This window comes from Arachis ipaensis, chromosome B10 (genome assembly GCF_059453495.1).
Source record: "Arachis ipaensis isolate K30076 ecotype BB chromosome B10, ASM5945349v1, whole genome shotgun sequence".
Classification (NCBI taxonomy): domain Eukaryota; kingdom Viridiplantae; phylum Streptophyta; class Magnoliopsida; order Fabales; family Fabaceae; genus Arachis; species Arachis ipaensis.
The window spans coordinates 148,222,088-148,234,973 of NC_142435.1; the positions used below are offsets into that span (position 1 = coordinate 148,222,088).

Sequence of the window (12,886 nt, forward strand, 5' to 3'; positions counted from 1 at the left end):
ACCTATAGGGCTTGTTTGGGTGATTTTTTAAGAAAAGATCTTTTTTTTGTTATCTTTTTTTAAAAAATCTTATAGAGAAGTAAAAGTAATTTTATGTTTGTATATCTCATGTAAAAAGGTCTTTTTATCTATCAATTATATTTGGGTATAACAATATAAAAGTACTTTTTTATTCATTTATTACATGAAAACCATCTTTTTTTTTAAGGAAAAAAGATCTTTTAAAAAAAGATGTAAGGGCTTGTTTGGGTGAGCTTCTAAGAAAAGATTTTTTTTCGAGTTATCTTTTTTTAAAAGATCTTATAAAGAAGTAAAAGTAATTTTATGTTTGGATATCTCATGTAAAAAGGTCTTTTTATCTATCAATTATGTTTGGGTATAACAATATAAAAGTACTTTTTTGTTCATTTATTACATGAAAACCATCTTTTTTTAAGGAAAAAAGATCTTTTAAAAAAAGATGTAAATTACAGTTTTTCAAAAAAGATCTTTTTTTTATTTTACTAGTGCTTTTACTTTTACTATTAAAAATTTGCCAAACACGTTAAAAATAAAAAAAAGATATTTTTTCATTAAAAAAAGATATTTTTTAACAAAATAATGGCGCCCAAACATGCACATAATCAATGAGTAATTGTTTTTCAACTTGGTTCTCGAATTTTGTTTTAATCAAATTTGTTTTTAAAGATTTTAAATTAATTGTGTAAATTTTTTTGTCACTTTTTTATTGATGGTTTCAAAATTTGTTAATATAACACGTTAAATAATACTACAACACATTTTTAGAGTCTCAACTAACATAATAAATTTATAAAATTAGATCAAATCAAAATTTAATTAAGTGGGAGAACTTAAGATATTGATTTGATATAATTTTTTAAATTAATCGTGTTAATAGTCAATTAAAATTACTAAGTATGTAATGTGATGTTACCTAACTTATCACATCAATAAACTTTAACACTGTTAATAATAAAAATAACAAAAAAATTAACCTGACTAATTTAAAATCTTTAAAAAATAAATTTGATTAAAAAAATTTTCGATAGACCAATTTAAAAAATAAATGATATTTCAATAATTAAATTGACCATTTACTCCACAATTAATGCTATACACTTTGCGTATAATCTTATATAAATATAATACATTGAACAAATAACAAATTAAAGAGCAAACACAATCACACACACCAAGAGAGAAAAGTGAGATTGAAGAGAAAAAAAAATGGAGGTAGTGATGTTGGTTTGTTTCATTGGCATGGTTGGAATGGTGATGTGGGTTGGTTTTGTGCATGGGATTGAGTGGGTAAAGTCTCAAAGGGTTAGAAGGAAGCTAAGAATGCAAGGTATAAGTGGGCCACCACCTTCATTTCTTCATGGGAATCTGCTTGAAATGCACAGAATCAACTCTGCATCACAAGCCAAAGTTGTTCATAGTAGTGATCATACTCATGACTTCACTGAATCTCTCTTCCCCTATTTTGAAATCTGGCGAAAACAATACGGTATCATTTTTTATTTCCAGTATAATTAATTATAGTATACTTATTTCTATACATGGTAAATAGATCTGGATTAGTGTGTTATCATTTCAACGAATTAATTTGATTAAATATGGTCAAACTATTAAAAATCGGTACAAATCAAATTGGGCTTTGTAAACTGCAAAAATCTTTCCTAGAATTTGGATAGGGGCTCCTCAAACTTTGTATATAACCTTTTTTTTTAAATTATATTACAAAATTGATATATTTAATCAATTAATTTTAATTTGAAAATTTTAACTACTTATTATTATTATTATTATTATTATTATTATTATTATTATTATTATTATTATTATTTAAACCTACTAGTATCTGCGATACTGGATTTAAAATATAGACAATGGATTTTTTTATATAATATTATACATCATAAAATATAATTGACTATTTATTTGATGGGAAAGATAGTGAAAAAAGTATAGCAATGGTCGTATAATAATAATAATTTTTGTTATGGTTGGTTTTTCAAGATGTTAGTTGAGATTTGTTATGTTATTTTTTATTATTTAAAATTTAATGTTAAGATTTATGTATATTTAAATTTTTTAATTTAAAAAATCGCAAATCTAATTCAAACTGCATTACAAATAAAATTAGTGTTCGGTACTACACTGCTAACACCTCTAATCAAACGGTCAAAGGAATGACTAAATTATCAAAAATATTTTTGAATTATTAAATTTTTGCCGAAGTAATTTTTTTTTTAATTATTTCTGTTAAACATATTTTTTATTTTTTTAATTATTTCTGTTAAAAATATTTTTAAATATAATAAAAATTAACAAAAAAAACTCTTTTATAAATGATAAATAATTTTTATATTTAACAAATTATTCATACATTTAATATAAAATTTTATGAGAATATTTAGATATTTATGTAAAAAATCCATGCAAAATAGAACTAAAATTAAATTTTAAAAATATTAAATTTTACAAGTAAAACATCTGACTTTTTTAATTACATATTCTTGGTAAGAATTATATCAAAATTCATCTTTATAATTTTTTAATAATATATATTTTACCGTTGGATACTTTTATAGTATTTTAAAATATGTTTTATCGTAAACAAATTTTAAAAGATATTTTTGTCAACAATTTAGTAATTTGGAAAATTTTTTTGGTTTTCTCTATTAAAAATATACATCAAACTCTGACTCATCATCCATCCGAGTCAGTGAGTTCAATATAAAATATATTAAAAAAACAAAAAATATAACATATATATATATATATATATGTATGTATGTATGTATGTATGTATGTATGTATGTATGTGTGTGTGTGTGTAATAAATCATAAATGTAATATAAAAAGTATTTAAAAAACAATGTTATGTATATATTAAATCTTAACAAACAATTTTAGAGTCTGTCTTTGTCATTTATTATTGAATAAGACAAGACACACGATTGATTATTATCATAAGAGAATTATCCAGATAAAGACGTTTAAAATATCTTTTTTTAAAGATTTTTTTAATAATTAAAATTCAACATATGTAATTAAATAAGCCGTATTATTGTTGTCATAATTAAATCGAACAAATTGATTTGACAAAAAAATCGAGAACCAAATTTTAAACTAATCTAAATTATAGTTTTTTATAAAAATAACTACAATATACCTATTATAGCAAATAACTAAAATACTCATATATATATATATATATATACACGGCTTAGAGAGAATAGAAAGGTTAGGATTTAGGATTATCAAAATTAATAATAATAATAATAATAATAATAATAATAATAATAATAATAATAATAATAATAGTAGTAGTATTTTGTCATTTTCTATAATAAGGGTATTGTAGTTATTTTTTATAAAAATTGGTTCAAGATTTAGTTCGTAAATCTTTTAGTCAAATTAATTTATCTGATCTAATTTTAATAAAAATAAAATGGTTTAATCAGTTATATGTATTGAATTTTAAATACTAAAAAATATCTTTAAAAAAAAAGACATTTTAAATGTCTTTATGGCTCCTTTGTTATAGTAATCAAAATATCAATTGAGTGATTTGAACAGAATATTCGATAATTTGATTTGTATGATATCTTAAATTATAATATGAATATTAAGACTCATGCAACATTAATTTTACTCTGAATTTGTAGGTCTATTGTACACTTACTCAACAGGGACAAAACAAAACTTATATGTGAATAGTCCAGAATTAATATCAGAAATGAACAAGTTAATGACTCTGGATTTGGGTAAACCTTCTCATATAACAAACAACCTTGCATCCCTTCTTGGAAATGGCATTCTCAGAGCTAATGGACTTAATTGGTCCCATCAGAGAAAACTTATTGCTCCTGAGTTCTTCATGGAAAAAGTTAAGGTATCTGTATATAATTCTTTGATATGGAATATGAAATTAATTTCTTTTGCGTTTTATTTTTTATTTGTGTGAATTTTATATAATTTTTTCATTTTTTTATATGTTAAAACTTTTTTACTTATAGAAGTTCTTATGTTTTGTTATGAAATTATTTATTCTAAAAGTATAAGTTGGTAAGAAAATACACATCTATAACTATTTTTGGGTAAAAACTAATAGGATATGATATAGGAAGAGTTTCAAGTGTACCGGGAACATCGGTATTATAGTTGTTTTAACTTTTGATATGAATTATAAAAAATATATATAATATATATTAATTGAAATCAACGGTTAAAACAACTGAAACACGAGTGTTTCCGGTACATTTAAAATTTTTCCTATGATATAAGCACATGATACATAGTTGTATGAAAAGAAAATGTTCTTATGCTGAATCTAAAGTGTGCATGCATGTAACTCATGATCATGGTAGGGTATGGTGGACCTAATGATAGAGTCAACGCAACCATTATTAACAAAATGGGACAAAGCCATTAAGGCCAAATTAGGTAATGATGTTGATGATGGCAATGGCGAAGTTGAAGTTGAAGTTAATGAAGATTTGAGGAGCTTAGCAGCTGATGTTATTTCAAGAGTTTGTTTTGGACATTCATATTCCAAAGGAATTGAAGTTTTCTCTAAGCTTAGGCTAATGCAAAAGAAAATGTCCAAACATGGTACCTTCCTTTTTGGAGTCAAAGGTTTAAGGTATGTCAATGCAAACTCAACATTCTTCAAATATATTAGGTTTTTTATTTAATTAATGTATCTCTACATTTAAAATTGGCCATTAAATCCTAAACGATCTTTGACAATTACCTTGAAAGACAACGAGGCCCTTAACAAAAAAAAAAAAAAACAACCTAGCCCCTGAGCTTTATTTTTATGGGACTAATTAGCCTCTGTGCCAAAAAAAAATTAATGTTATTTTTTTCGCAGAGAGACTAATCAGTCCCAACAAAAAAAATCAGAGGCCGGATTTGGTGTTTTTTTTTCTTGGAGTCTCATAGTCTTTCTGAGATAATTGTCAGAGTCGAGTGACAGTTTTTTCTGATATGAATTATTGTATATAAGTGTCAACACATTTTCGATTTAAGCTTTAAAGAGTTTACAATATGAATGTCATTACAAACATATTTATTATTATAGATTGTTTAACTGTCTGTAATTAATATTACAGACAGGGAGTTAAATAGTAAAAAATTTCGTCAATTAATTTTTTATTAAATTTTATCAACGTCCACTACCATCGATAATATTAATTAATATTAGCGACGGCTAAACCCATCTATAAAACTCAAACATAGATTTTCCAGTTTAGATAATTATGTTAAACATTTTTCAAGTGTTTCACATTCAAAAAAAGTTCAAACATAAATTTTGTCATTTAGCTATCATAAATAAATTATTAATAGACGACTCTCCTAATCAACCCATTATACACAATTCTCGAATACATTTTTTTTTACTTCGATGGGTTGGTTAGGAGAATTGCCAATCACGAAAAATCGGCCAAATAATTGAACCGTTTTTGTTTTGTTACATTCTAAAATTGATTAATATATAATTTGTCTTGAAGGGATACTCTAAACAATGTATGGAGAGGGAAGGAAAATGAGATTAAAATTATGGAGAGGGAGGTAGAGTCACTAATTTGGGAGTTAGTGGAGGAACGAAAGGAAGAATGCTCAGAGAAACCTTCTTCAAAGAAAGATCTAATGCAATTATTATTGGAAGCAGCTATGAGTGATGATGATTCAACAAGTCTACCTAAAGATTTTGCCAAGCAATTCATTGTGGATAATTGCAAGAACATATACTTTGCTGGCCATGAAACCGTTGCAATAACTGCTTCTTGGTCTTTGATGCTTCTTGCTACTTATCCAGAGTGGCAAGATCGTGTAAGAAAAGAGGTTGTTCAAGTTTTCCCCAATGGCATTCCAAATGTTGATTCTCTTCCTCTCTTGAAAACGGTATGTTTCTGTATCTATATCTGTATCTGTATGCGCATGTATGTATATATACATGTGCAGAAGTAAGGTTTTAAAAATCAAATCGATTATTTAATTGTTGAAACTAAAAATTTAAAAGTTTTACTGGAATTGATGAATATTGTAAAGAATTTGTTTTTAGAATATTAATTTTTAAATTAATTTTTTAGTAAGAAACAAATCGGTTTAATTAAATTACCAGTTTTTGTACTAAATCGAACTAGTCAAGTGACTGTTTTTTACTTAATTCTATTGATGAATTCTCGAGTTCAATTCTATTTTTTAAAAATCATACAAGCAAATTTAATTCATATAATCTTATCAGATTATTAAGATTAAAAGTACACGAAAAGTTATTACATGACTTTTGATTTTAATCATTGTTATTCAAACAAAATTTAACGAATGAAATTTGCTTCTTTCATTCTTATATAAAGATACTCTGAAAACCATTTTCAATTTCAAAGTAACAGCAAACCAAAAATCATGAGTATTTTGTTAGTTATGCGGTTTGTGATTTGTGATTTGTGATTTGTGATTTGTGATTTGTTGGCTTATATTAAGCATTATATATAATTTGATCTATGATGTATAATATTAGCTTATTCAATTATTTGATTACATTTCAATATTATATATACAAATAAAATTTATTTATTAAAAATACTAAAATAAAAAATATTTTTAGAAAAACTAAAGTAGTATTTCTTCAATGAAACTATAAAGTAGTAATTGAGTATTTATTAATAACATTTAACAAAAACCTTATTTTGTTTATTACGCTCAAATTTCAACAAATCATACAAATTTTGACGGAAATATATTACTGTTGAATTTGTTATCAAATATAGTCAACGTTAGTTAAGATACCATAAAAATAATTATTCATAAATATATTTTTAAAATATGATATTTTTTTTGATGAAAAATCTGACGGTAATAATTGTGTTTTTAGTAGTGTTATATACTTAGAATTAGAAGTTAACTTTATATTTTTCTAAAATAACAAATTATTTTGTAGTTGACTATGGTGATACATGAAGTGCTACGCTTATACCCACCAGGAGCATTTGTTTCAAGAGAGGTCTATAAAGATACACAAATTGGAAAACTACTTGTTCCCAAAGGTGTTGTTTTATGGACCCTAATTCCAACTATACATAGGGATCCTGAAATTTGGGGAGCAAATGCAAATGAGTTTCAACCTGAAAGATTCAAAGATGGTGTCTCTAAGGCTTGCAAGTATCCACAAGCATATGTGCCTTTTGGAGTGGGTCCTCGCTTGTGTGTTGGGAAAAACTTTGCAATGGTTCAATTGAAGGTTGTTCTTGCCCTAATTCTCTCTAGGTTTAGATTCTCTCTATCTCCTAGCTACAAGCATGCTCCTGCTTATAGAATGATTATAGAACCAGGGCATGGTGTGCATCTTCTTATTCAAAAGATATGATATGATGAGTTAAATCGCAATATTCACAAAGCCAATAAATTGCGATGATTTTGGAAACCGTCGCAAATAAACCAACGGTATTTAGTTATTTTGTTGCAATGGACTGATGGTTGTGAAAAACATATGTATTCTCGTGTATAGATGTGAGCGAAGTAGGAATAAAAGAAAGTTTAATTATTTTATTGGTTTTTATAGTTTTACTTAATTTATAATTAAGTGGTTATAGAATGATTATAGAACCAGGGCATGATGTGCATCTCCTTATTCACAAGGTATGAGATGATGAGTTAAATCGCAATAGCAACCGTCACAAAATCAATAAGTTGCGATAGTTTTGAAAACCGTCGCAAATAAACCGTTAATATTTGCTGGTTTTGTTGTAATAGTTGTTGTTAAAATCATGAATTCTCACATGTTTATGTCAGTGTGGTAGGAATCAAATATGATATACATTACTTTAAGGACTTATAATTCATCACACACATAAACTTTAGTTGTATTTAAATGTTAATTTAGCTTTTCTTTTTTCCTTTTTTATTTGGGGTAAGATCATTGAGTTCATGCTCAATCACAAGAACAAATATTATGAGATTGACACTCACACATACACAACTTTTCACTTCTTAGCACAAACACATGAAAAATGCCATTGATCTCAATGGAGCTGCATAATTCTCACTATCTTGAAGATCCATCACAAGAATCACATGGATAGCTACAATAATTAATTAGAATGTGAAGAACATATATATGCAGGCATTATTATCAACTTCCAATTCCAACATAGGCTTACAAGAGATTATATAGTACATAGTTATTAAACCATGAGTAGCAAAAAATAAAGATTAAATTATTCTGTTAGTTTTTATAATTTTATCAAATTTATAATTAATTTTTTATATTTTAAAAGTTTTAATTAGATCCTTACACTTTCATGAATTTTGAAATTAGATTATTTCTAAGCTAAAAACATTAGAATTTACAAAAACTTCTAAAAGTGAGAAGATATATAGGTTTAGAAATTTAGCCCTTAAAGCGTGGGTATCTTTTTAATTTGGAAAAAAAATATTATATTGATTCTAACGTTTTTGACATGATAAAAATCTAATTATCAAATTTAAAATAATATAAAGATTCAATTGTAAACATTTAAATTATATATAAAAACTTTTTTATAAATTTAATAAAATTATAAAAATTAACAGAATAATTTAACTTAAAATAAACTACTCCTTATTTTTTTTTTAATATAAATTTCAAGACATTCGAAGTGTGCGGAGGAAAAAAAAATAATAACTAACAAAAGTACAAAAAAAAAAAAAAACAAAAACGACTTAATTAAAATCTTAATATATATCACACTTATAGCATCTTAAGATTCCTTATGATCCTTCCAGCTTTTGAGCTTTATCCATTTGATATCTGTAATATAATCATCCAAGTTCCAATTGTCAAATATATATGACTCCAGATTCTAATGTAGTCATCGTATTATATTGCATCAGGCACACTAATAATTAAACAAACCATAATAAAAATACATTATATATATTTTACCGAAATCTCAAAAAAGAGGATCCCGTAACCACTAAAGTGATACGTACCAACTGAAATTAACGACCGCGTCCAGGATGACAATGATAATTGCCTCCTTCTGGGACGTCACCACAATCACCACCTACTATACAATGTTACAGACATGTAGAGACACAAAATCGATTAGATTAGTATCATTTAGCTCCACACATATATATATAAGAGAAAAATTATTGCATTTTCTTTAAATTTTTTTTTAACACTTTTAACATATAAAAATTAGAATTTAATTTTAGGTCTCTCCGAAATTGTCTGTGTTGGGAACTACCGGTAGACAATAGTTTTAAAGTTAATTGTGATGCAAGCTTGTATATGAATTTAAATTTAGCGGGATTTGGGTGTATTATTAGAGATTTTAAGGGAGATTGGATCTCGGGCTGTTCTGGAAGCATTCCCCCTTGGTCTATAATCAGATGTGAATTATTTGCTGCTTGGAGGGGGCTGGTTTTAGCTTGGAATTACGGTTTGAGGGATATTATATGTGAAACAGATTGCCTTTGACATTCTGCCCATCATGCATGAGCTTACAAGTGGGTATCCATCTGAAGTAACAGATTTGGTTCACAAGATTCAGGAGCTTTTATCTCGTCCTTGGCTTGTTCACGTTGAATGGGTGTCCCGAGAAGCAAATAGAGCTGCGGATTGGATGGCTAAATATGGTGCCAAGAGTAACTCTAATCATGTTATTTGGTCTGAGTCTGGTGTTGATCTCCAACAAATCATCCGCTCGGATTTAGAATAGTTTTTGCTTTGTTTCTTTCCTTATTTAGTCACAAAAAAAAAAAACTATGTAATATCATATTAGTACAAATAAATGATTATAAAAAAGTGAATATAATAAAAATAAATGATCATTTAAAAGAACGAATATAATTGTACAACTGTATAAAACGTTTTATATGGTTAGTGTATTAAAATTAAACTCTTTAAAATTAATATAAATTTAATTTGTATGTGTCCACAGTGTAAACGATTTTTACGCAAACATATAATTATTTTATATTGTTAAATTAATAAAAATAATTTATTTTAAAACGTATAAATCTGATTGAATAGCTGTAAGTAAATTAAACTTAATCAATATATTAATTATGTACAAAATTTTGTTAATAACCGATACAAGCTTCTATATTATCGTTTATCAACCAAAACTAGGAAAATAATCTTCATCGTATTATATATTGCATTACAAAAGTAATTAAATTCGATGTAATTTCTTCGAGTAGTAGTAGTGTGCGAGATTACTTACATAGTACTCTCCCGTGTTGATGATGATGCTCAAATGACCAATTAGGTACCCTTGCTGCTGCCACTTCTATTAAGAAGAGAACCACAAAAAGAAACGCAAGTTTGAAGATTATGATAGGACAGAGCTTCTTAATCAATTGAGCCATCATCATAAAGATGTAGAAATGTATAATCGAATTAATAACTAACAAGGGACAGTCGATATTTATAGTGTCCATATTTTGAATGGACATAGAAACTACACTTTTCTACGTTAATAAATTTTTTTTTTATTTGCTAAATTTCTACATTTTGGTTGGTTCTTCTGATAAGATGTTTACTAACGAGTAACTACTCACTAATGAGACTTCAGTATGTATTGTATGGTAGAATTGAAGCTTTCAGCAAGTCTTTTTTCCCTAGTCAACTTGCATAAGCAATGGTTCATATGGAGTCAGTAGTGGCGTATGACCGCCACAAGTCCTCCTTGTTGTATTATCCTGATTTATGTGGTAAACTATCAAATTATTTTATCATCGTTTTGGTTAATGTTGTTGGAAAGACTTTGCAACGAGTTGCATCGAATGCATCGACTTTGTACATTCGATTTTTAAAATTATTTAGGTGGTGTCTTGGGTCGGTTGTTTTATAGTAAAAATTCATGTCAAAACTTTTAAAATTTTTAGGAACTCTAACTCGCATGATATCTTCTATAAATGGATATTTTTCTCCAAATGGACTTTTATTTCTCCTGATCTACATGATTGTTCCGATTTCGAAGGTCTACTTCTAATTTCAAAAGCTTTTCTTCTAGTTCTCTTCGTCATCGCATTTCTCTTCGTAAGTCTCTTTCAACTTTTTTTTTTGCTCTATCTCCTACTCGAGTTGTTCTAATCGAGCATAATGCCCGTATACGAGTCATCCCATGATTTCTATTGGGTGCAGGCGCTTTTGATTTTTTTGTGGATTTATATCTGAATTGATTCTCTTGGGTTGAGGGTTTCCTAACGTTCCCTCTCCGTTAGAGCCACTTGTTCTATCTTGTCGTGGAGGTATCATGAGTGCATGGTATGATATTCCGATTTAGATTCGGATGCTATATGTCCATCTCTGACGTCATGGTTGGGTGTAGACTTAGCTTCTAGGTTCCCAACAACGACGCCAATGTTTCGAGAGTTACCTGAAACTAGTTGCTTTTAGACTTGAACATGAGGTCCAAACGCCTTTAAATAGTCTGTCCAATGTCTTTTCCAACGAGGATGAATCTGTCCAAGTTGTTTGTGAACAGGTGGGGGTTGTACTTGCAAGGAATTTCGATGCTTAAGTTAGCAAAAATTTTTGGCAGGTTTTTAATTGATTGGGTTTTGAATATACGTGAGGGTATCAATGTATTTATAGTAGAATAGATAACCACCTTTTAGAGTAGTTCCATCTTTGATGATGGATGACCGTTCCCTTTTGTTGGAGAAGTTGTAGAGATCTCTCTTCTAAATGAATATAAGATATTTTAGGAGTCAGTTATTTATTTAGATAAGTAGAGTCAGACTCTTATGTCCGACCTCTATAAGATTGGATAGGTATGGACTGAGGGTCTGTTTAGGAAACTTCAAGAGTTATTTTTTTGAGCTTTTAACTTACGAAAAGTAGTATTAATGTATGGTGTAAATTTTTAAAACCAAATTATAACTTTTTAAGAAACTATTTAAATGCTTATAAAAAAGTTAAAAAAAAAAAGACTTTTCTCATAATAAAATTTTTTTTATCAAAACTTTTTTAAAATAAGTACTTTTAGAATTAAAAAATCAAATACAAAATAACTTATTTATAAATTATTTTTAATATAAATATTTATTATTTAAACTATTCTTTTAAAAACAATTTAATTATGTTGTTTACTCAAAGTGAACCTGAATCAAATCTCTTAATTGAACCTTATTCAATTTCGGTTTGATTGTATTTAAATTATTACCACTAATTTTTTTTTAGTGCTCGCCTAGCTTTTGAAGTATTGGTAAGTTGTGTACGTAATAATTTTATTTTTTATAAGATTTTTTATATTTAAAAAAAATCTTTAATAATCTTTATTGAAAAGCATTATGCACGCAACATTATTTCTGCTAGTATATATATATTTTTAGGAGTGCTCATAACTTAGATCTAATTCACATACTAATATAGGATTGAATTGTAAATTTTATGTAGGTATTCGTATATCTCGAATATATAAAAATAAATAAATAAATATTTTTTTATGTTTTATTTTAATTAATAATTATCATGTATATTGTATTATTTTATTTTTATTATTTAAAAAATATGTTTAATAACATTTTAAGATAAATATTGTTACGATAGGTAACCGGAGATTATTGGGCTGGACTCGCTAGGTTGGCCCAATCGTCTATGGGAGGAAGCCTTCGAGCGGATCCACGTCTTTTGGGGTCGCTGTCCGACTTGTGAATGCAAGTGAATGGGGGTGGTACCTGCAAAGACACTCCGATGCCTAAGTCAGCATGGGGTTAAGCAGGTTTAGAATGTATTGGAACTTAGAGATACCTGCAGGGTGTCAGGGTATTTATAGTGGTGAGCCAATAACCACCGCTGAAGTAGTTCCACCTTTTAAGGGGGATAACCGTCCCTTTATCTTAGGGAAGTTGGGATATGGCTTCTGGAAGTGGGTTG

At 27.3% G+C, this 12,886-nt stretch overlaps 1 protein-coding gene and 1 long non-coding RNA gene across 3 annotated transcripts; one reads left to right on the forward strand and one right to left on the reverse strand.

Annotated features, from left to right (window-relative positions):
* The first annotated feature begins 1,135 nt into the window (after window positions 1–1,135).
* LOC107622033 (cytochrome P450 714A1-like) lies at window positions 1,136–7,583 on the forward strand. 2 transcript variants are annotated; one of them, XM_016323968.3, is made up of 5 exons: window positions 1,136–1,507; window positions 3,675–3,901; window positions 4,377–4,651; window positions 5,523–5,916; window positions 6,956–7,583. In XM_016323968.3, the coding sequence occupies exons 1-5, from the start codon at window positions 1,228–1,230 to the stop codon at window positions 7,379–7,381; spliced, it is 1,602 nt and encodes a 533-aa protein (XP_016179454.1). In that variant the 5' UTR covers window positions 1,136–1,227; the 3' UTR covers window positions 7,382–7,583. The 2 variants fall into 2 exon arrangements, with proteins under 2 accessions (XP_016179454.1, XP_088356432.1); XM_088500306.1 differs by having other exon boundaries at window positions 1,170–1,507; window positions 3,675–3,895.
* Window positions 7,584–8,594: 1,011 nt separating this feature from the next.
* Window positions 8,595–10,413, reverse strand: LOC107622078 (uncharacterized). The gene is made up of 3 exons (XR_001616061.3): window positions 10,227–10,413; window positions 8,986–9,062; window positions 8,595–8,803 (listed from the first exon to the last, which is right to left on the reverse strand). It is a non-coding gene; the product is annotated as an uncharacterized LOC107622078 (long non-coding RNA).
* Window positions 10,414–12,886: the final 2,473 nt, after the last annotated feature.